The 19,859-nt window shown below is 33.6% G+C and overlaps 2 protein-coding genes and 1 long non-coding RNA gene across 15 annotated transcripts; 1 reads left to right on the plus strand and 2 right to left on the minus strand.

Annotated features, from left to right (window-relative positions):
- Window positions 1–1,679: 1,679 nt before the first annotated feature.
- LOC109602521 (2-oxoglutarate dehydrogenase complex component E1) lies at window positions 1,680–13,610 on the minus strand. Of its 10 annotated transcripts, none has more exons than XM_020018913.2 (13): window positions 13,483–13,610; window positions 12,709–12,934; window positions 11,900–12,103; window positions 9,246–9,348; window positions 7,261–7,320; window positions 5,277–5,532; window positions 4,626–5,221; window positions 4,058–4,567; window positions 3,549–4,001; window positions 3,047–3,486; window positions 2,831–2,985; window positions 2,557–2,652; window positions 1,680–2,348 (listed from the first exon to the last, which is right to left on the minus strand). In XM_020018913.2, the coding sequence occupies exons 2-13, from the start codon at window positions 12,928–12,930 to the stop codon at window positions 2,249–2,251; spliced, it is 3,195 nt and encodes a 1,064-aa protein (XP_019874472.2). In that variant the 5' UTR covers window positions 12,931–12,934; window positions 13,483–13,610; the 3' UTR covers window positions 1,680–2,248. The 10 variants fall into 10 exon arrangements, with proteins under 10 accessions (XP_019874472.2, XP_019874475.2, XP_019874474.2 ...); XM_020018916.2 differs by lacking the exon at window positions 13,483–13,610 and adding an exon at window positions 13,407–13,428; XM_020018915.2 differs by lacking the exon at window positions 13,483–13,610 and adding an exon at window positions 13,096–13,240.
- Window positions 13,611–13,751: 141 nt separating this feature from the next.
- On the plus strand, window positions 13,752–14,345 carry LOC126265424 (uncharacterized). The gene is made up of 2 exons (XR_007547913.1): window positions 13,752–13,885; window positions 14,068–14,345. It is a non-coding gene; the product is annotated as an uncharacterized LOC126265424 (long non-coding RNA).
- A 1,209-nt stretch (window positions 14,346–15,554) lies between these two features.
- Window positions 15,555–19,624, minus strand: LOC109602513 (calcium uptake protein 1 homolog, mitochondrial). Of its 4 annotated transcripts, none has more exons than XM_020018899.2 (10): window positions 19,310–19,624; window positions 19,111–19,258; window positions 17,921–18,086; window positions 17,470–17,507; window positions 17,298–17,309; window positions 16,660–16,774; window positions 16,448–16,608; window positions 16,155–16,396; window positions 15,884–16,101; window positions 15,555–15,831 (listed from the first exon to the last, which is right to left on the minus strand). In XM_020018899.2, the coding sequence occupies exons 1-10, from the start codon at window positions 19,531–19,533 to the stop codon at window positions 15,677–15,679; spliced, it is 1,479 nt and encodes a 492-aa protein (XP_019874458.1). In that variant the 5' UTR covers window positions 19,534–19,624; the 3' UTR covers window positions 15,555–15,676. The 4 variants fall into 4 exon arrangements, with proteins under 4 accessions (XP_019874458.1, XP_019874457.1, XP_019874460.1 ...); XM_020018898.2 differs by lacking the exon at window positions 17,921–18,086 and adding an exon at window positions 18,841–19,006; XM_020018901.2 differs by lacking the exon at window positions 17,298–17,309.
- Window positions 19,625–19,859: the final 235 nt, after the last annotated feature.

The raw sequence follows: 19,859 nt of genomic DNA on the forward strand, positions 1-19,859 counted from the left end.
TTTGTTTTATTGTCAGAGATTAATCATTTTACTCAAAGCGAACGCCAAGCTCAATTGAAACGAATATTTAGAAGAGTGATTATGTTAAATTACGTATATAACATTTCATTTCGACGAGAAGAAAATTGTTACACTGATTGAGCTTATATTTCATTAAGTTTTTGACCATTTTTGTCGTCATTAGAGTAATTTTTTCAATAACAAATAATGCAAATAAGCCAGAATTTACTTTTTTAATAATTAGTTAATTCCATTCCCTGTGGACCAATATAGAATAAAAAATGAAAATGTTTGGATAGAAAGAGGCTAATATATGAGTTTCGTCCTTATATTTTTCATTTATAAATTGTGTAATATCTATAGAATGCAATATAATAACCAAATATACAAAAAAGTTTGTTGAAAACAATAAGAAATTAAAACTAATTAAATTTTTATAATTATTTGCCAGTAGACTATATGTTGAGAAATTATTAAACAAAATTGTTATGCTATCAAATATTAAATAAATAAACTATTTCCACCCATGACATGCATTTTTATTTAAATATATTTTAATGGAAAATTTATTTTTCTGCAAACTAACATTCACTTTTATAATTATATACAGAGGTGACTAGAGAAATAGCACAAAATTTAAAATCATTCAACATTTTTTAAAATATTTAATTAATATTCTAATTCAAATTTGATCGAACAACCATTACAAAAAATACATTTTAGTATCATATACTTACTTACTTTAATAATATTCTAAATAGTTCAATGAAAAGAAAGAAACATTGCTCTCTAGATAATTAACATGAAACATCAAAGTCTAAATATTGCTGATATCGCTAAAAACTTGCTAATTAACAAATATGAAACAACACACTTAATTGAAAAAAACAATAAAAAAATGTCTTAACAGAAAACGACTCCTTTTATTGAGACAAATGGGAAAAATCAGTAAACGACATTCTTTCTAATCCTCTTGATAAATAAAAAGTAAATGAATTAGGACGTACAATATCAGTGTATGTAGTAGAATAATCTGGCTTCAACTGAATGAATAAAACTTGTGAGGACATATTTCATTAAAGAAACCATTGGTATCAAAAAAGAATATTCGAAGTTCGCTCAAAAATATATTCATTTTCCTCCAGAACAAGAGCAAATGATAAAAAATATATTCATAGTCCTTTTAATACACTCAAAATACTTCAAAAACTTTGAAACACGATGAACGAAAACTTTTGGTTTGGTGTTTTTCATTATTTACTTCAATATGGGACAGTTTCAACCTACATTCAAACTTTGAACCTTTATTTTAGAAACAGTTTGTATATAAATATTACTCAAGGTGACCATTCCAAGATCTTTGGACTTCAGTATACTGCATTAAAATGGTACTTGTTGGAATATTTCCATTAATTCGGCTTTCTAACAACATACTTCTTCCAAAATGACTTCACTACTGAATTGATTTTTGTACATTATTATAATCGAAAAGAATTAAATTTTGAATAGTAAATATACTTTATTCTTTAATTAATTTGATTACACAAATTTCATTGTCCAAATTTCAACTAGCGTTTTTCAACTTAATCATTAAGGTTCAACTAAAGTATTTGTTCTTAAAAAGTATTTGTGAAGGCTGAGAAGAAGGGAAGGGTAATTTTAAATAAAAATGCAATAAATTTTAAGCAACAAATTTGTCATTCAAAATATCATTCATTCTTACAATAAATAAATAACATATTTTTAAAATACTTTCTGAAACCTTAACCACGTCTCGTTTATACATTTTATCGAGTATTATACTAAATATGTTTGTTGATAGTAATTTTGCACCTGGCTGAAACACTCCAGCATAAAAACTTTTGTTTAATAGTTAAGTTTCTTACCCATACATCGTCGACATTAAATACTTACAGTGCGTTATTATGTAAACCTACATAAGTGCTATTTACATACTTTACATTTACATAAATTTATCAGTGCAGTTTGATTTAAAAGACTATTTCATTAAAATCTTATTAAAATACCTGCTCAATTTGAAATAAATAAATAATCACTAAAAATACAGCGTATCGCACAATACAAACATTAAGTATAATTCTTTTCATATTTACAAAACATAGTGCCCCATTCATCGCAGGTCAACGTCTACTTGAACGCTTGAACTGTGCAACAGCATACAATTTACTATTACTTTCAATGGGAATCTAGGTGGTTCTTGGTTAAATTTAATATAACTTGACTGCATTTAAAGTCTTGCGGCATCATCCAAGAGGGTTGCAAGTTCCTTAAGATGTTGGGCTTTGCTTCCAGTGGCTGTACTGGCAGCTACGGGTCTGCCAACATAGCTGCAACATAAATTAAGTAAACTCAATAACAAGACCGTGAAAATATTTTTATAACAAAAGCACCACATTAATTTTAATTTAAAATAATAGTAAAAGCATCACTCATGCAACTAAACACATTACGCATGCTACCTAACTGATCATTTAAAAGCGTGAGACTACTCGGACGTATTGTTATATAACGTGAAGATATGACTTGATTTCTCACCTAACAACTCTGGTGTCAGGGACGACATCCGTAACAGGTTTTGTTTCCGGTTCAGATTTACCAAATAAACTACTGAACCAACCGCCCTTTTTGGAACTAAAAAAGAGCATTGGTGAAGGACAATTTCATTACAAAATTATGAAAATCATATCTTCACATCAGTTTAAAGATTATTTTCGAAATACTGCTTTATAGTATTATGGTTGATGCTGTTAGACTAGTACTAATGTTGTTATTGAATAAGAAACCCCTTAGAAAATAAATAGACACTTACACGACTTCTCTGGCTCCACTAAGAGCGGTCTGGAATCTAGGTTGGACATAAGTCCAGCCACCTTGGTTTTTGTGTTCTTCCTGGGCCCAAGCGATTTGAGCGTTGGGGTACTTAGCACACTCTTGTTTCACAAGGTCGTACGGGAAGGGAGTAAGCTATAAAAACACATTGAAGTATTACAAATTAAGTAGTTAATAACGCAAATTAAGCAATTACCTGTTCAACACGAGTGAGAGCGATTTTGCTGTCGACTCCCTTCTCTTGGTTGGCCTTCTTGATATCGTAGTAAACCTTGCCGCTGCAGAAGATCAATTTTTCAACACCATTGGGATTTTCGGACGCAGGACCGACATCTGGGATGATTCTCTTGAATTCGGTGCCTTCGGTCATCTCATCGAACGAGCTTCTTGCTTCGGGGTGACGCAACAAGCTCTTGGGGGTCATGAGGATGAGGGGTTTGCGGAAAGGTAGAGCGATTTGACGACGCAAGATGTGGAACAAGTTGGCTGGGGTGGTGCAGTTGGCTATGATCCAGTTGATGTCGTGGAGCTGGCGGACGGCGAAGTCGTCGCTTTCGGGTGGGAAATAGTCGGGGTCGTCGGAGGACATTTGCAAGAAGCGTTCCAAGCGGGCGCTGGAGTGCTCAGGTCCTTGTCCTAATAGAAAAATCAATCGTTAACATAACTGCTATACATAGAACTTATATGATTATTCTCACCTTCCATGCCGTGGGGCAACAACATAACCAATCCAGTTTGACGGACCCATTTGGCCTGACCGCTGGACAAGAGCTGGTCAATGATACATTGAGCGGTGTTGGCGAAGTCTCCGAACTGAGCCTCCCAGATGACCAAAGCGTTGGGGTTGGTCATTGAGTAACCCAATTCGAAACCTAAGACACCGTATTCGGACAATGAGCTGTTGCAAACGGTGTAAGGAGCTTGGTCTGGGTACAAGTTGGAGAGGGGGCGGTAGGTGGCTTTGTCGACTGTCTGATGGTGCAAGACGTGATGCCTGTGGGAGAAGGTGCCACGTTCAACGTCCTGTCCAGACAAACGGACGTGGATTCCTTCCTTGAGCAGAGAACCGAAAGCCATAGCCTCTCCAAGAGCCCAATCGATGATGCGATTCTCCACCATGTCCATTCTAGCTTTCAAAATACGTTCAATACCTAAAATCAATAATAAATAATAAGAACTGCAAAAATTTCATTAACTATTAGATTACCCTTGTGGATGATGAATTCGGCGGCGTTGGGTGGTGGTGAAGAGAATCTCTTGCCAATGTGCACCAAAGTGTCCTCAATGACACCAGTTGGGTTAACCTTCAATGGGTCCTTGCCTTCAAAGAATCCAGACCAGGGGCTATCAATCCAGTCCTTGTATTTGATGTGGGTTTCTTGACGTGCACGTTCGAAAGCTTCCTCGCAAATCTTGTCGTATTTTTCCTTAACCTGTTTGACGTCTTCTTCGGTGACAACGCCTTCTTGAATGAGTTGCTCTGAATACTTGTCCAAACAGGGTTTGGTGCTCTTGATCTTGCGGTACATGAGCGGTTGTGTGAACATGGGCTCGTCGATTTCGTTGTGGCCGTTCCTGCGGTAGCACACCAGATCGATGACAACATCCTTGTGGAAAGTGGCCCTCCATTCGGCGGCCAAGTTGCACACGTGGATGACTGATTCTGGATCGTCGGCGTTCACGTGGAAGATTGGGGCGTTGACGACACGAGCGACATCTGTAAACACCATAGTTGAGGGACTGGATGGAGGATGGGCAAAAATGTCATTACTTACCGGTACAGTAAGGCGAGGATCTGGAGAAACGGGGGTCAGTGGTGAATCCAATTTGATTGTTGGCGACGATGTGGATGGTACCGTGGGTGGTGTAGGCGGGCAATTCAGACAAGTGCATGGTTTCGAAGACAACACCTTGGCCGGAGAAGGCGGCGTCACCGTGCAACAGCATGGACATTACCTTTTTGCCTTCGCCGTCTCCCCTGTAGAACTGTTCAGCTCTGGTCTTTCCTTGTACGACCGGATCGACTGTTTCAAGATGGGACGGGTTGGCGACGACGGCCAACCTGATGTTCTTGTTGGTGACGCGGTTCAATCTTTCAATGTACGTTCCCAAGTGGTATTTTACGTCACCGGAACCATCATCAGCGGCTTTGAGACCGGCGAACTGGGTGAACAGCTGGTGGAGTGGTTTACGGCACACGTTGGCCAACACGTTGAGACGACCTCTGTGGGGCATGCCCATGACGATGCTTTCGACGCCCAATTCGGTGGACTTGTCGATTACGGTCTTCATGGCGGGGATGAGGATTTCGCAACCCTCAAGACCGAAACGTTTTTCTGAGGACCATTTACGGGCGAGGAAAGACTCGAAACTACAAATGGATGAATTTAATTTAAAATGACCAAAATCGTACTAATCGTGGTTACCCTGTGGCACGAGTCAATCTGGCCAGGATCAACCTCTTCTGATCGGCCGACAGATCAGTGGAGCCGGGTGTTTCCAAACGCTGTCTGATCCAATTGCACTGCTCCAAACTGTTGATGAACATGAACTCCACGCCGATGTGACGGCAATAGGTCAGCTCGAGACGACGTAAAATTTCACGAAGCGGCAACTGTTGTTCTTTGCCGCCAATAAATGTGGTGGAGGGTAGTTTAAAGACGCGATCCATGTCGGTGTCATCTGGGCAAATTGAAGGGTTAGAAAAATGTTTTATTTACTTAAATAGCTAAAGTTGATGAAAACGCTTCGAAATACAAAATATTACACTATTAAATTAGGCTGATTGTAATAATTTGCTGGTATCGAAACTTCTATGCATCACATACAGTTGCTCTGAAAGGGAATCTAATAACATAAATAAATACAAAACTAAAATAGTAGTTTAATTAATTACTACTAACAACTAAGTCGAAACAGCTTGAAACATTAAAAGGAATTGCTTATTTACATTGGAAAAGCGTAAAACTAATAGTGCGTAATTTAGTGCATAGAAGTATTAAGTGAAGTACAGTCTAAGCGTAGAAATTATAAAAAGCTTGTTACAAAAATAACATTAAGATAAACGAAGTATCATTCGTTCAGTGTATGTGTACGTTGTATACTTATCTTGATATCCTGTTTACAGTCTTACCTTATTTAAATCGTATGAAAGTTTTGATTTTATACAGGGTGGTCACTTAATTAATGAGATTAACAATAATAACATCAAATACGAGTGGCAAATTTAAGATATTCGGGCAAAATTTATATACAAAGAATATTTTACTTCTTGGAATATCTTAACATTTTATAAAATTTTAAATGTACCATTTTAAATCACTATACAAAGTCATATTTAAAAGTTTCTCCAATATGTGACAACAAATTATTGTTTAATTCCTGTGCATACATTACTGTAGGTCCAATATGAATATGGAGGTCTACAACAGAAGCAGAGTAGCATTGCCATACCATAATTAAACCACCACCTTGTGTCAGAGAGTAGTGTTTTGTAGTTTTATCCCTATCAGACATATAACATAAGCTAAACCGTCATTTTTAAATAAATTGAATCTAAACTCATCATTAGAAATTAGTCCCCGTTACCCCTCTGTAATCCAGAGGACGTAATCCTCAATAAATCGAAATTGATCCACCACATTCTTAGTAGAAAGTGTCATTTCTTCCAGAATATTTTTAATTTGAGTTAATGATAAGAATAGATTGTTTTTTGACATTCAAATGATCCATTTATTGATTCTTTGAAGCTTTTCGAACTCGAAATTTTTTATAATTACAGGAAATGAGCTCTCTACTTGTTGTTTCTCTTGGTCTTAGTAAGGCTGAATTATATATTTTTTATAGTGCTTGATGCAGTTTGACTATGAACCATTATTAAATAATTATAATAAGCAAAAGGACTAGAACAATCGTCTGAATCGACACAGAAATACTATAAAGTAGAAAATTGTTATTTTGGAATCCAATTCAAGTAATACATTTTAATAAGCTGCTGTATAAAAAGAAACTCTAACCAAATTTTGCTCACAAATTGATTGATGTAGAAATACTGAATAAAATAAATTTGCCCCCCAATATTTCGGTTCACAACTTTTTCATTAGTTAAGGAACACCCTGTATTCACGGCAATGTTGCATCATTTAGCGTCTGCCAGTACTTCAATAAATGATGCAACACACATTATAAAACCCGTATAAAATTTCCTTTAACTCTCAATTAGCAACAACAAACTTACAAACCTTACATTGTCTTACGCCATAAATACTAGATAAAATATTGCTGTCAATATGTACAAAGCTATTCAGAAATTTACAAAACCAAATAAAATACTGACATTAAGGTGAAAGAGAACAACAAATAAAAAAGGAGGGTAACTAATAAATAAATAAAAACATTAAAATATCTTACTTTGCATAAACTGTCGAACTTGCCTTCGTAACTCCTCCGAGTATGTTCGTGACGGATGGTCTGGTTATAAACAAAACACGCCAAAAAAGGAAATTAAACAAAACACAAAATGTAGCAACTAAAGTTACAGGGCCCCAACAAAAACGCATTACTTAACACGATTAATTAATTATTAATGCGTTGTTGTTGGTGTAATTTTATTATAGTGTGTTAAAATTTTCAACATGCTAGTATTGCAACAGGATTTTCAATTTTCAAGAAAAAAAATGCGTTCACGTGACAATAGCGAAATGTTAACAGTTAATAAGCGCATGTATGTAAACACGGAATTTTTGCTGTTTATGAATCACTGCCGTCTGCAATGATAGGAAAATTTAATTGCCAAAATTATAGTTATGTAGGTACTATCACATTGAATATAACCCACTAATTGGCCTTGAACTATTTCATTAATTATAAAATACATGTGTTCCTAGACCAAACAATTTTGCAGTTGACAAACAAAAACTTCCTACTAAGATAAAAAGAATATAGTCAAATCTTTTTAATTAATTCAAACGCGGTACTGCAGAAAAAGGAATGGATTCCTCGGAGATCAATAATGCAGCAGCCAACTGGCACTGGTCCAGTGTGGCTGGTAAGCGCTAACGTCACAATTTACTGCAGGTAAATTTGTTTGTTAATGCAGACAAGACTGGAAAACGTGTTACAGATTGGTGTGGAAACATCACAAATGATTTGATTTGTGCCATTTACCAAATTGGATGAAGGTCCGTCGGTGAACGGCTCTAAAGCGTATTTAAATTGCTAATATTCATGCTTGTAATAATGCAAACGGGTAATCGGTATACTTGCAATAACAATAAGCAGTTGTTTAAATACAAATTAACTTGAACTTGAAAGGCACGTTAATTACTTCAACGACGTTATCACAACGTCAAGATATGATTAATTTATGACTATTATGCAAATAATTTATTGGACATCTTAACTGCCTATTATTTTTACAGAAAAATCAAAAATAATCTTGTTCACATGTCGCTATAACAAATTGTATTTACGTAAAATAAATCCAGAAATAGGTGACATAATGGTCGAGTAAAAATAAATACGGTGTTGCATTTTTATTTATATATAATTGACATTTGAACAAGATGGGTCAAACTCTATATTAAGTTTACGTGAGTACAATGCCAATATAACTAAAACTAGAAACGTAAATCGCAATGATTTATCTCAAAAACTAGACAAATTGTATTTGAAAATAGTAACAACCTTTTAGTGGAATTAAATTATTTATATACAATACAGTGGCGGTCATATATAATAACATTTCATAGATTTTGAAACTCAGACATTTTTTTCGTAGCTATTACGTGGCCAATTTCTCTAAATTTTTTAATAATACGGGAAACAATCGACTTATTTAGCCGTAAACTTTTAGCTATCTCTTAGTTTTTCTCTGTCTTCAAAGCTCTGAATTATAATTTTTCTTAGTTTCACTTCGTCCAATGATTAAATAATTATAATAAGCAAAAGTCTGCTATTAAATAATCGATTTAAATTCACAGAGAGCAGTGGAAGGTCATAAAAGAAAAAGTAGCTACAATTTTGTCCATTGAAAAATAAAAAAGTACACAATTTTTTAAAGAATAAGATTAGATTGACCAACTGCATAATAGACACAACAATAACAGATAAAACTCTACAACATTTTAGGTACTGACTTTCAATTTAAATAGTAAAGCTCATATTTTTGATATATTTTAATCAGTTACTACATAATTATGGCCACAACTGTATATCAATTTTTATCAAATATAACTCAATGAAACAAAGAAAACTAATTTTAGTCTCTATTTTGAATATCACTAGGGAAGATAAAATCATTTATATTCACGTTATATTGGAATTAACTACATCTAGACGTATTTTAAGCTTAAATGGATCCCCGAAACTGTTAACGTAATTAATCAATGTCTTACCGAAATTGTAATTTTTGTAAACGAGCTCTTGCGGTGTCTGGTCGTCCAAATCGGCGCTGTTGATGCCCAATGGGTCCAATTTCGCTATGTGATGTCCTCGGATCTAAAAAATCAGCCAACACCACGTCTAACCCCAAATCACAAAGTTTTCAATTTTGATATCAAGTCGAACGACCGTCAAAATTAAAATCAGATACTTTAAGTCAGTAAATAAATAAAATTAAAACTTCCAGACCATTTTTGAACTTCGTATTGTTTTTAAAATAAATGCAATTACATAATAATTGTTAAAATGGAACGGCTTTTTTTATTATGACCTTGGATAAAATTTTTATCAAGCAAACAAAATATTTTCAAATATTCAAAGCAAATGTATTTTCATTTACTTATTACGCAATTGATTTGTTCTAATCAAGAATCGATGTAAATTATTTAATGAAAACAAGTTTTTTGTATCCATCTTTAATAGAATCAATTAATATTCATTTGAAATGATATAAATTACACAAGAAAAAATTCTTATGCAACGAAATGAAAATTCCACTATAAAATCAAGTAGATAAAATACAGAAATTGGCTTTTCATTATAGATAAACTATCACTATTATTCAAACAATAGTATTTTTAAAATAGGTTAATGATAGTGAGCCATGAACAAATTATTTAAAATATTTAAATTTGTCCCACATAAATTTCTTAAATTGTATTAAATAATATTCAGTTTAAAGATAGTGGAAAAATGTTGAAGAAACACTTAATTTCTGGTTGAATTCAGTTTGAATAATTTATTACATCTTGTGTAATTGGTCAACAACACAAGCTTGACAAGTCTGGAAGTTGCTGGTTTAATCACATTTGGCAGTCGCTTGGCTGATTAATAATAACGATAACTCGCATAACACAACAATAAAAATTTATACATACATATCTGCAATTACATAATACAATTAACACCCAAGCATAAGAAGCGCCTATTAGTTGTATTATACTCGCTGTTCCCAGAAGCTATGTTTTTATTAAAGATCAGTGTAAGGTGTATAAATGAATTTCATGTTGCTAATAATGAGTGTAATTTCTACCAAAACTGACACCAGTATAACAAAAAATTTGTTACACCAGACCGAGATAAATTTAAATTAAGCTAAACACATATATTTAGCACAATTTGTATGAATATTTAAGTGTACCGAATGACGTAAATGTAATCCATGAATTTAAAAGCAGAAAGAGGTCAACAAAACGCCTTTAACAACAACAATTATGTGCTTTAAAAACATTTCGTGTACCTCTACGTAACCCAAAAAGTCACAAAAAGTTAAAAAAGTGAATGTTTCAAACTGTTACGACCCTTTGTTTTTAGAAAATTAAAATAAACCTTGACTTGTGGAGGGTCGTACCTAATTTGTGCTGCCGTGTAACTGCGTCCGGTGGTGAACCGGTGCGGTCACTGATCGTGGTGGTGTGGTCTGAGTACATGATCCCCAACGGGTCCAATTGGGCGACAAAATGACCGCGCGCCTAAATACCAAGCAGTATAATTACGTGACATCAACTTCTCGATTGAATTATTAATCGAAGTTAACTGTACACATCTACCAACAGGGTGGAATCGATGTTTAAGTGCATTGCCAATTTAAATCCATTATGACTCATTTGAGTGTAATTAGGCTCAATTTATTAAACAAAGATTCCAAATTAATCCTCTTTCTGACCCCATGCGTTTAATAACTGGAACATGTACTAATATCTTCACGATTGCGTTGTAAATAAGTGCAAAGGACCTTATTAGCCATACAATAATGACGGAGATAATTAAATCCGCTTTATACTTATATACATTGTGACTAATTAATGTGATAAGATAAAACATTAATTGCAGTCAGCTGAAAGTAATATTCTACAGATTAATAAAAGGGATGATAAAGTGCATTGTTAATTATAAAATGCAAGTTCATCTATAATCTCAATAAGTGATTGTTCATATATGGATAATGGGACCAATAAAATCCTTTACAACACTACATGCCCCTTGCTAGTGAAGATAAATGATTATTACCACATGGTGACAATATGTGGTGAAGGTCAGTTTCATCTTTAATCCATTATACAGAAAATTAGCTACTAGTTGACTTCAGTTATTATACAAAAACTCGTACTAAAATTAATTACTCGATATAAAAATAAAAACAATCTGATTATTAAATCATAAATTTAATGGTAATTTTTATTGTGGACTTTCTAGGGAATGATTTTGCCTACAACACTTACACTGGCAAATCAAACAATATAAGCCAAAAATAAACAACATGGAAACAAGCCAAAAATTGCAAGGAAAAGAAACAAACAGAATCTAGAAAATACGCTCCGTCACAAACGTAAACAAATTTAATCTAATACGTTAATTGGAAGTGCTCTTTGATAAAGCCTTTGATACGCGTTAATTTAATCAGCACGTAAACAACGGTGAATTCTCGAAATTAACAATGATTCAAATAAAGTTAATGGTATTTTTTATGGTATGAGTTATTTATTCAAACAAGCAGGATTCGTTTGTTTCTTTTCACAAATAATAATCATTCAAAAAGGAATTTCTCCAGTTGTTTTGTAGCCATAAAAATCCACAAATTTATAACACAATTATTACATATTCTTACCTGGTAACTCCGGATAATGGCTTGGACTGCCAAGTGATCGTCGATGACCTTTTCGTTGATGGCGCCGGTGCCGAGGGCGGACGTCCCTCCGATGGGGAACAGGGCACTGGCGGGTACCTCATTTTTACCAAGGGGCGCTAATGTAGGGGGGGCCTGGTATCCAGGGCCTCCCGCGGCGGAGTTTCGAAAGAATGAATCCCAAGACTAAGAAGAAAGAAAATTAATGTCTAGTTGAACTTTTTGTGGGCAAGATTGCTGCATTTTACTCACTTGAAATGGCCAACATGGAAAAGACGCTACCTCTTATTACCTCAAAACTAAAATCATTAAACCCATATGTGGCCACTGCCACACCTATCTTTATCAGATTTAGAAGATATACCATAAAAAAGAAAAAAAGGGCTGCCCACATTTTGACTGGCAAATTTAGTTTGAAAAAAATGACAACTAGAATTTGACAATTACAATTTTAAGGTTAAAATTACCAATACAAATAGTTAATTGATTTACTTTCACAATTTTTAATGCTTGTTTAATTAGTTTATCAACCAAAATTAAATGACAAGTAAAAAACTTGGAATCACTAGGTAAATACAAGTTTGTAGCTCACTTTTATTTATTTACATTTTCTGACCTATGATAAAAGTGGTAATAAATAGGTCAGCTTTGTAACATGGTGTTGGCCTTGACTACCCAAGATTAATGGACCGAAAACTATTGTAAAATGAACAAAAGTACTGAAAAGACTCAGGAATGTGCACCCCCATGTAAACACTTCAATTTTTTGGCAGAAATACAATTTTACTTACTGAATGCACACTGTTGGGATCTGCCAGCCAGGCATTGTACATATCCTCCACATATTGCGATGAACTGCCGTTCAGGAACGGCTCAGATGCCACAGGTACGTTATAATTTCGACACGAGGCACACACATTGACGGTCGGCCCGTTTTTCGCCAACAGCCATCCCGCGAATTTCTGACCATTCGGGCTCACTAGTTGGTTCACAATTGTTCTTGCTCGATGCATGTTTCTGTAAAAAGTTCGTTTAAATCACAACGCACCGTAATTGTTTCTTAATAGATTGGTGTTGGTGTTAATGCAACCTAACCTTAAAATGACTGAGTCAACGAGCAGAAAATTGGGGCAGCCTTCGACTCGTAAGAAAGGTTCGACTCTAGAATGAAAACATACCTATTGCGTAAAATGAAATTAATGTTAGCTGGTGGAGTCACGTGAAACTTATTTTAATACGAATTTTTGGCAGCTGTTGAGTCGATACGTTGATCGGTGGATTTGAGAAGTTCTGGGTTAATTCAGCGAGTATTTGACAGGTCGGTTACGTGAAGGTATTAGCGGTAAAACGACAATAGAGTCGAAAATAGTAAAAAAGGATTGGGAAAAGCCTTGAAAATCGATTAGACCTAGCCTAACATGCATTATATAACTGTCAAATTTGGTAAATTCTTCTGACAGCTCGCAAACGTTAAGAAAAAAATGCTTACAAACACCGGATGAACTACAGAACGACGGGTCGAATCTAGTGCAACGAAATGTGCGCTTATAAAAAACGATTTTTACCTGTTATGTTAAGCGCCCCTCCTCAGTTTTTTCCACAGGATCCGCAACGAGCGCACTGTGGCTTGCGGTCGAACAACGTAGGGACTTGCGTTTTACACTAAGGTAGCAGCAAATTTAAAATTATCCGTCTGCGTTTATCGACATTCGCCCATTGGTCGAAAAATTAAGTGTGTGCGCGGATTCTCCATCTGGACTTTGTGGCGTTGTGCAACTTTATATCAGACGGCAGACAGCAGACTCTGCGTTTCTGATAAACGGCATTAATTTTTTTTTTATGTTTTTTAAATGCGGAGTTGGTAGTTCAAACGCCCGGGATTTCTGTGGACGCTCCCGCATTACGGGGGACGGTGAAAATTAATTCTTTCCCTATGCTGTGGGGTGCAAAGCAGAAATCCCGAAGTGGGTAGGTATGGGATCATAATCTCCGGTATTCTGGAACTTATAAAAAGTGTAGTATGCAATTCCTATGAAAACACTCTTCTGGAAAATCTGTTTCGTATCACGAAGTTGTTGTTTATGTTTTATTATGTTATTATATTTATTTTTTATTATATATTTGTTTTTTTCTATGTGTTATCGTTCTAGTTTCAGGTCCCCTAAAAATCTTTATAAAAGCCAAATAAAGTGTTGTAGTGTGTAGAATGGAGAAATTACATTTTTTGTACAAGATGATCCTAAAATATAATGTACCAAAGGATATTACAGGCTGGGAAAGTACTTTCTGACGAAATTCAAAGACACGTCAAATTTGTTTATCAAGGACAGAACAATTTTTGAAGCCAAAAGCATTGCAAAACCTTCAACCCTCTAAGTGATGGTGTTATCCAATACCAACAATACGTTTAATAAAAAATTCAAAAATGGGTTGATTTAAGTTCAAAATAACCCTTTTATTCAATTTAAAATTACTAAATTATAAATAATAATTTTGTTTAATTTAAAAGTAATTTAAATTAAAAATAACCGTTTTATTTAATTTAAAATTAATAAAACAATTAAATATTAAATTTAAATTGATTTGAATTAAAAATAACCATTTTATTTAATTTAAAATTAATAAATAATTGTTTTATTTGACATAAAATTAAAAACAATTTAAATTAAAAAAACCGTTTTATTTAATTTAAATAAAAAATAACCTTTTTATTTAATTTAAAATCAATTTAAATAAAAAATAATCTTTTTATATATTTTGAAAGTAATAAATCAAATAAATATTAAATTTAAATTGATTTAAATTAAAAAATAATGTTTTATTGAACTATACCATAATTGAACCGCCAACATGTTTCACTGTGGGTATAACAAACTTTTTGTGTACTTTTGTCCCTGTAGGATGTTTAACATAAGCAGCTGAACCATCATTTTTTATAAATTAAATTTTTTACTCGTCACTAAAAATTACTCATCTCCACTGTTCTGTAATCCAGTGAATATGATCCTAAGCAGGTCAAAATTGGACTTTCATATTTTTCTTTAGATCTCATCATCATCCATTAAGAATCTTATGACAGTCTTCAAACAAAAAATACACATTTTTTAGAGAATAAGATTTGATTGACTAATAAATATTATAGGTAGTGAAATCCAATTCAAGTAGGATGCTGGATAGGACAAAGGGGTGTAATTGAGTGCCCCCTCTGTCACCACTTTCTTGAAGGTATATAAAAAAGTTTGCCTGACACGTTGGAAAATGTGTGATGACGAATCATTGACGCATGTCTGGAAGTGGTACACCAGAACCTACGTCATCGGTATGAAGCTAACCAGTGTCAAAGAATTTGCATTTACCGACAATAGTTTGAGCATTTACTTGACTAATAGGCAAGTTTTTATCAAACGTTTGGAGCCCTACAATTTTTCTAAACAATTAATAATAAATGAAGTCATTTATCTCCTTAAATTTCTGGATAACTCTATATTCTCAATATCTTAATATAAATTAAGTACAAAATTTTAAAAAAGTAAAAAATAATTAAAGTATTTTTGAAAAATATTTAAATCTCATCTTTTTTTGAGATTTTACAACAATTACTGTAACAAGGAACAAGTATTATAAAAAAATGATTAAGTACTGGTAACAATGTTTATTTAAAACTTAAAATATAAAGCACATAAACGTAAGTAGGAGTATAACTAAAAATTTAAAAAACAAATACAACAATCCAATATTCGAAAGTCAAACGTAAAATACTTAAATATCTAACAAAGCAGGTTTCGTTTCTTTAGCACATTTCAGAATTGACTGCATAAATTTAACGAATCCAGTATCCTTTGGTTTCTCGAGACCTCTTAAAAGTCGATTTTTCATTACGGCTATAAATTCTTTGTTACTCAGTTGACCATCCTCTGAAAAATAATCACTGTATCATTGAGGCTTAGAAAGTGATGTATTTCTTACGATTTTCGTCAAAAATTGTGAACACAACATGTATCACGTGGTCGCTGAGGTCTACATGTGCTACAGTCTTGGCTACGTGTTTTAAAGTTGGCTGATCGATTGATGCTCCAGCGATATGATAAAAGGTCAAGGCTGTGTCGACATCATTGATGTTATTTAGAAAGTGGAAAAAGTTTAAATAGTCTTCTTTGGAAATGCCTTTGCCATGATCTCTAAAACTAAAATACAACCTTTATGTGATAGCCACACTAGCCATAAGCTTCAAACGTACGTTTTCTTCACCCTTTTCAACATCCTGGCCTTTTTCTTCTGAGGGTAACCGGCATAAGCCAACAGAAGCTCCGTAAAGTCGGCTTCAGTTATATTACCATTTTCGTCCGGCGTCTTCCTCTGGAACTCCAAACTCAAAATTTCCCTCTGGAGTTTTTCTTGGAAGTCCAGGAACTTCTCAATTGTAAGTTTCTGTTTCAAATTGGGGCCGAAGAAGTAAGTGGTCAACGCTGAATTTACACCCTACAAACATGTTAACATATTAAAATGCATTAAATTGTTAGCCTTGTTTACTTTAAAGGTATTTCCAGTGTTGGCGTGATCACGATGTCTGGACCCAATGCTAGTCTGTTGTCGAATTAAGGTGGCAACCTTCTCGAACTCCTCACAATCCACATCGCCGTCGCCATTCAGATCAAACATGCGGAAGGCAATTTCGAAATGACGTCTCGATGCTTAAATGTCCATAATTAAAATCTAATTTAATTTCACTAAAAGGTACTTACTGGAAAGAACCGTCAGCAGGAAGATGTAGTCGGAAAATGTTATCAATCCAGAGCTTCCTAATTTATAAAATATACTGTCCTCATCTAAAGTAAGTTCTAATTTTTGTTGAACCGTCTAAAGGAAATTAATGTGTTAGCAGTGTGTTTAATTGAAATGGAAAATTTAATTTAATAAATTTTCCTTCGAAAAATGAGCAATGTGAATGTGGTACAACTGAGAGAATATAATACTGCTCAACACATTTTATGGTGGATTCTCTCAGTTGCACCATTGGTAGTGAAATGAGGCCAGCAAAATGCAATTATATTATACATACACGTATATAGATTATAGATATTAAAATAGTGAGCCAATAATGCACAAAAATATCCAATTTTAGTTGACAAATGTCGATACTATACAGATTATTTCATAATTTTTCAGATTTGATTAAAATAATGAATTTCATTAATGCGTAGGTGGAGATAATAATCTGTATATAGTACCAGTGTGGCAAAATCAAATAAAAAACAGAGCGTATGAAAAGATGGTAAGAGTAAATTTTAGTGGCTAGCCAATTGTAAGCAAAAGAATTGCATGCGAAATCGCCTATTCATGCCAATTTCCGATTAAATACATAGATTGGTGGGTATATTACCTGCATACCGTGCTGAAAATACAGGCAGAAGAAAATTATTAAGTATATGTATGGGATATATAAAATTTTTGTGTAAGAAACTTTATAAGATTTGTGATAAGTAGACAAGGGACTGTGGAATTATTATTACGTAAAGTAGAAACTGGAAACTCTGACTAGATTTATTGCTCACCTTAGGATCGTATCTTCTGTACTGATCCAAACCCAAACCTAAAACATTTCAAATAATTAATTTAAGACGGCATGTAATAATAATAAACGTGTTAAAAAGCACATGGTACAAAGCAAATAAAGCTTAAAAAGAAAAAAATAAGAGAAAGTGTTAATAGAATGTAGATGTATTTTTATCTCCATGAGGTGACTGATGTTAATATAATAGTTATGAGTACAAATATAGTTAGTTAATAATAGTATAAGAATTATAAGGGACCCTCTCTTGATAAAAATATTTAAAATACACTAAAAGTACTATAAATACAAAAAGGATATAATACATTAATAAGTATATATTTTTCTAAAGTCTACTCTACAAAGGAATAAATTTTAAAATCTAAAAAAAAATATTTACAATATGTATTTACAAAACATTTTTTTCGCAACGCAAATTACAAATGAGAACTAACCATCTGGTTGCTTGAGACCGGGCGTCATAGATCTGAGAAAGTCGTCGGGCGTCATGTAAATCTCATGCTGGTCGACGGTTGCACCCTGGACCTGGAGCGTGGCAAAGTAGCGAAAGACCTTGTCTGGTGTTGAATAGTGCCTTATGCGATTCTCATACTCAATTATCTGTCACGGCATGCACAAGAATTAGTTACGTGAAAGGTGACTGTTAAGTTTGGAAACGTTAAAATGCAACACCAATCATTTTTGATTAGGGAAACCCAATACTGTTAATAAATATTGTGGGAAATCATTAAAATGCTTATTTTATACAAAATGGTTGGTTTATTAACTGACATTTACAGCAATAAAGGGAAACATTTGATTTTAAATATTCTCCATTTGAAAGAGAGGCACAACCATACAGTTTCTGTTTTTTGTTGTCAAAAACCAAAACTCATAAGCCAATTTTTAGTGATGAAAATTGGTTTTCAATTAAAAAAAAAAAGTTCATTAAAATCACACAAAAAATACAAATTGCATGAGGATGTCCCACATTCAAACAGTCCACATTGTATAAGTATTATGTTAATTTATACATCTTAATTTTTTTGACAAAATATTGAGTTTACTATTAATAATAAAATATAAATATTCTTATTTATGTGTGTTTGTTAATAGTTTCAAATATGTAGTTTCGAAATAAAAGAGTTATGCTACATTTTATTTTAAATATTTTTAAAACATTTTAATGGTTAGATAAGACTGTATATTTTTGTACATTTTAATTATTCTGTATTATCAGTATTGTGTTCTTTAGTATTTCCATTAAACATAGTACATTAGTTCATGTTCCACACCCAAGTTGATTTATGCACTTGTTAATTTCGAGTTAGATTTCAACCAACACCAAGCAAGTGTTTGAAACATCCATAATTACCATCAGGTTGTTTCATTCCAGGAGTGATTGCCCGAAGGAAATCGTCGGGTGTCATGTAAACTTCATTCACCTCATTGTTGACATGAATCAACTTAACTGTTGCAAAATACCGAAAAATCTTGTCTGGGGTGGAAAATGCTCTCATTCGATTCTCATATTCAATTATCTAATAGTTACAGGTACAAAAAATAATAATAACAATCTAAATTAATAGGTTTATTCATAAAAGAACGAATCAACTAAAAGTTTCTAACATCATGCTCATCATACCTTTCGGTCCCTGAAACCGATTTTCTCGCGACGGTGTTTCTTTTTCTTAACCTCCTCTTCGACATTCTCATCTAATTGACTTTCACCACCAATGCTCCCGTTTTCTGGAGGTGCCTCAGCTTTGACTTTTGGCAACTGACTTCTGATCCTGTGAAAATTATTTTTAAATCAATGCACACATTTCAATCAAAATTCTTACCATCCCCAATCCAGGGACGTGCCAATGAGTCCCAACAGGAGAAATGTGAAGTAGACCTTCGTAAACCTCGATTCCTTTTCGGTTTTGTGTCCGAAATTTTTATATTCCCTGCATTGTATTTGTTGGCTGGGGGACGCGCACAATAATGGAGCTACATCGGTTGTTTTTATTGGTTTATAATATTTGTTCGCTAACAACCCAAAGCGAATGACTTTGGCGAACATATTTCCATTTGTTGTTGTTTCTTAATTTATTTCGATAATTTCGTAATATTTTCGATTTGACATTTTCACTGAACTTCTACCAACTTGACAGAAGCAAAACTGAAGGGATGGTGAAATTTTTAAGAGGTAAACAACAAAATAACTAACAGTATTTATTATTATGTGGTTTGTTAGCATTATAACTGACATTTAAATTAATTAATTATTAATTTAAAATTGTCTACATAGAATATATGTATTAAGTATGGTTAAGTGGGGGATCCACCTGACGTGTTGTTTGTTTTGTCGTATTTCGTAACGTGTTCACAGAACACATGGTAAATTTA

This window comes from Aethina tumida, chromosome 4 (assembly GCF_024364675.1).
Source record: "Aethina tumida isolate Nest 87 chromosome 4, icAetTumi1.1, whole genome shotgun sequence".
Classification (NCBI taxonomy): Eukaryota; Metazoa; Arthropoda; class Insecta; order Coleoptera; family Nitidulidae; genus Aethina; species Aethina tumida.

Bases quoted from the DNA above. Each gene is read 5' to 3' on its own strand.
- LOC109602521 (XM_020018913.2), bottom strand. From the start codon at position 12,930: ATGCATCGAGCAAGAACAATTGTGAACCAACTAGTGAGCCCGAATGGT. The intron at 5,222-5,276 runs GTAACCACGATT...ATCCATTTGTAG, and splicing joins AGATTGACTCGTGCCACAGG to TTTCGAGTCTTTCCTCGCCC. The intron at 3,487-3,548 runs GTGAGAATAATC...TTTTTCTATTAG, and splicing joins GTTGCCCCACGGCATGGAAG to GACAAGGACCTGAGCACTCC.
- LOC109602513 (XM_020018899.2), bottom strand. From the start codon at position 19,533: ATGTTCGCCAAAGTCATTCGCTTTGGGTTGTTAGCGAACAAATATTAT. The intron at 19,259-19,309 runs GTAAGAATTTTG...TAATTTTCACAG, and splicing joins ACGTCCCTGGATTGGGGATG to GATCAGAAGTCAGTTGCCAA. The intron at 15,832-15,883 runs GTAAGAAATACA...ATTATTTTTCAG, and splicing joins CACAATTTTTGACGAAAATC to AGGATGGTCAACTGAGTAAC.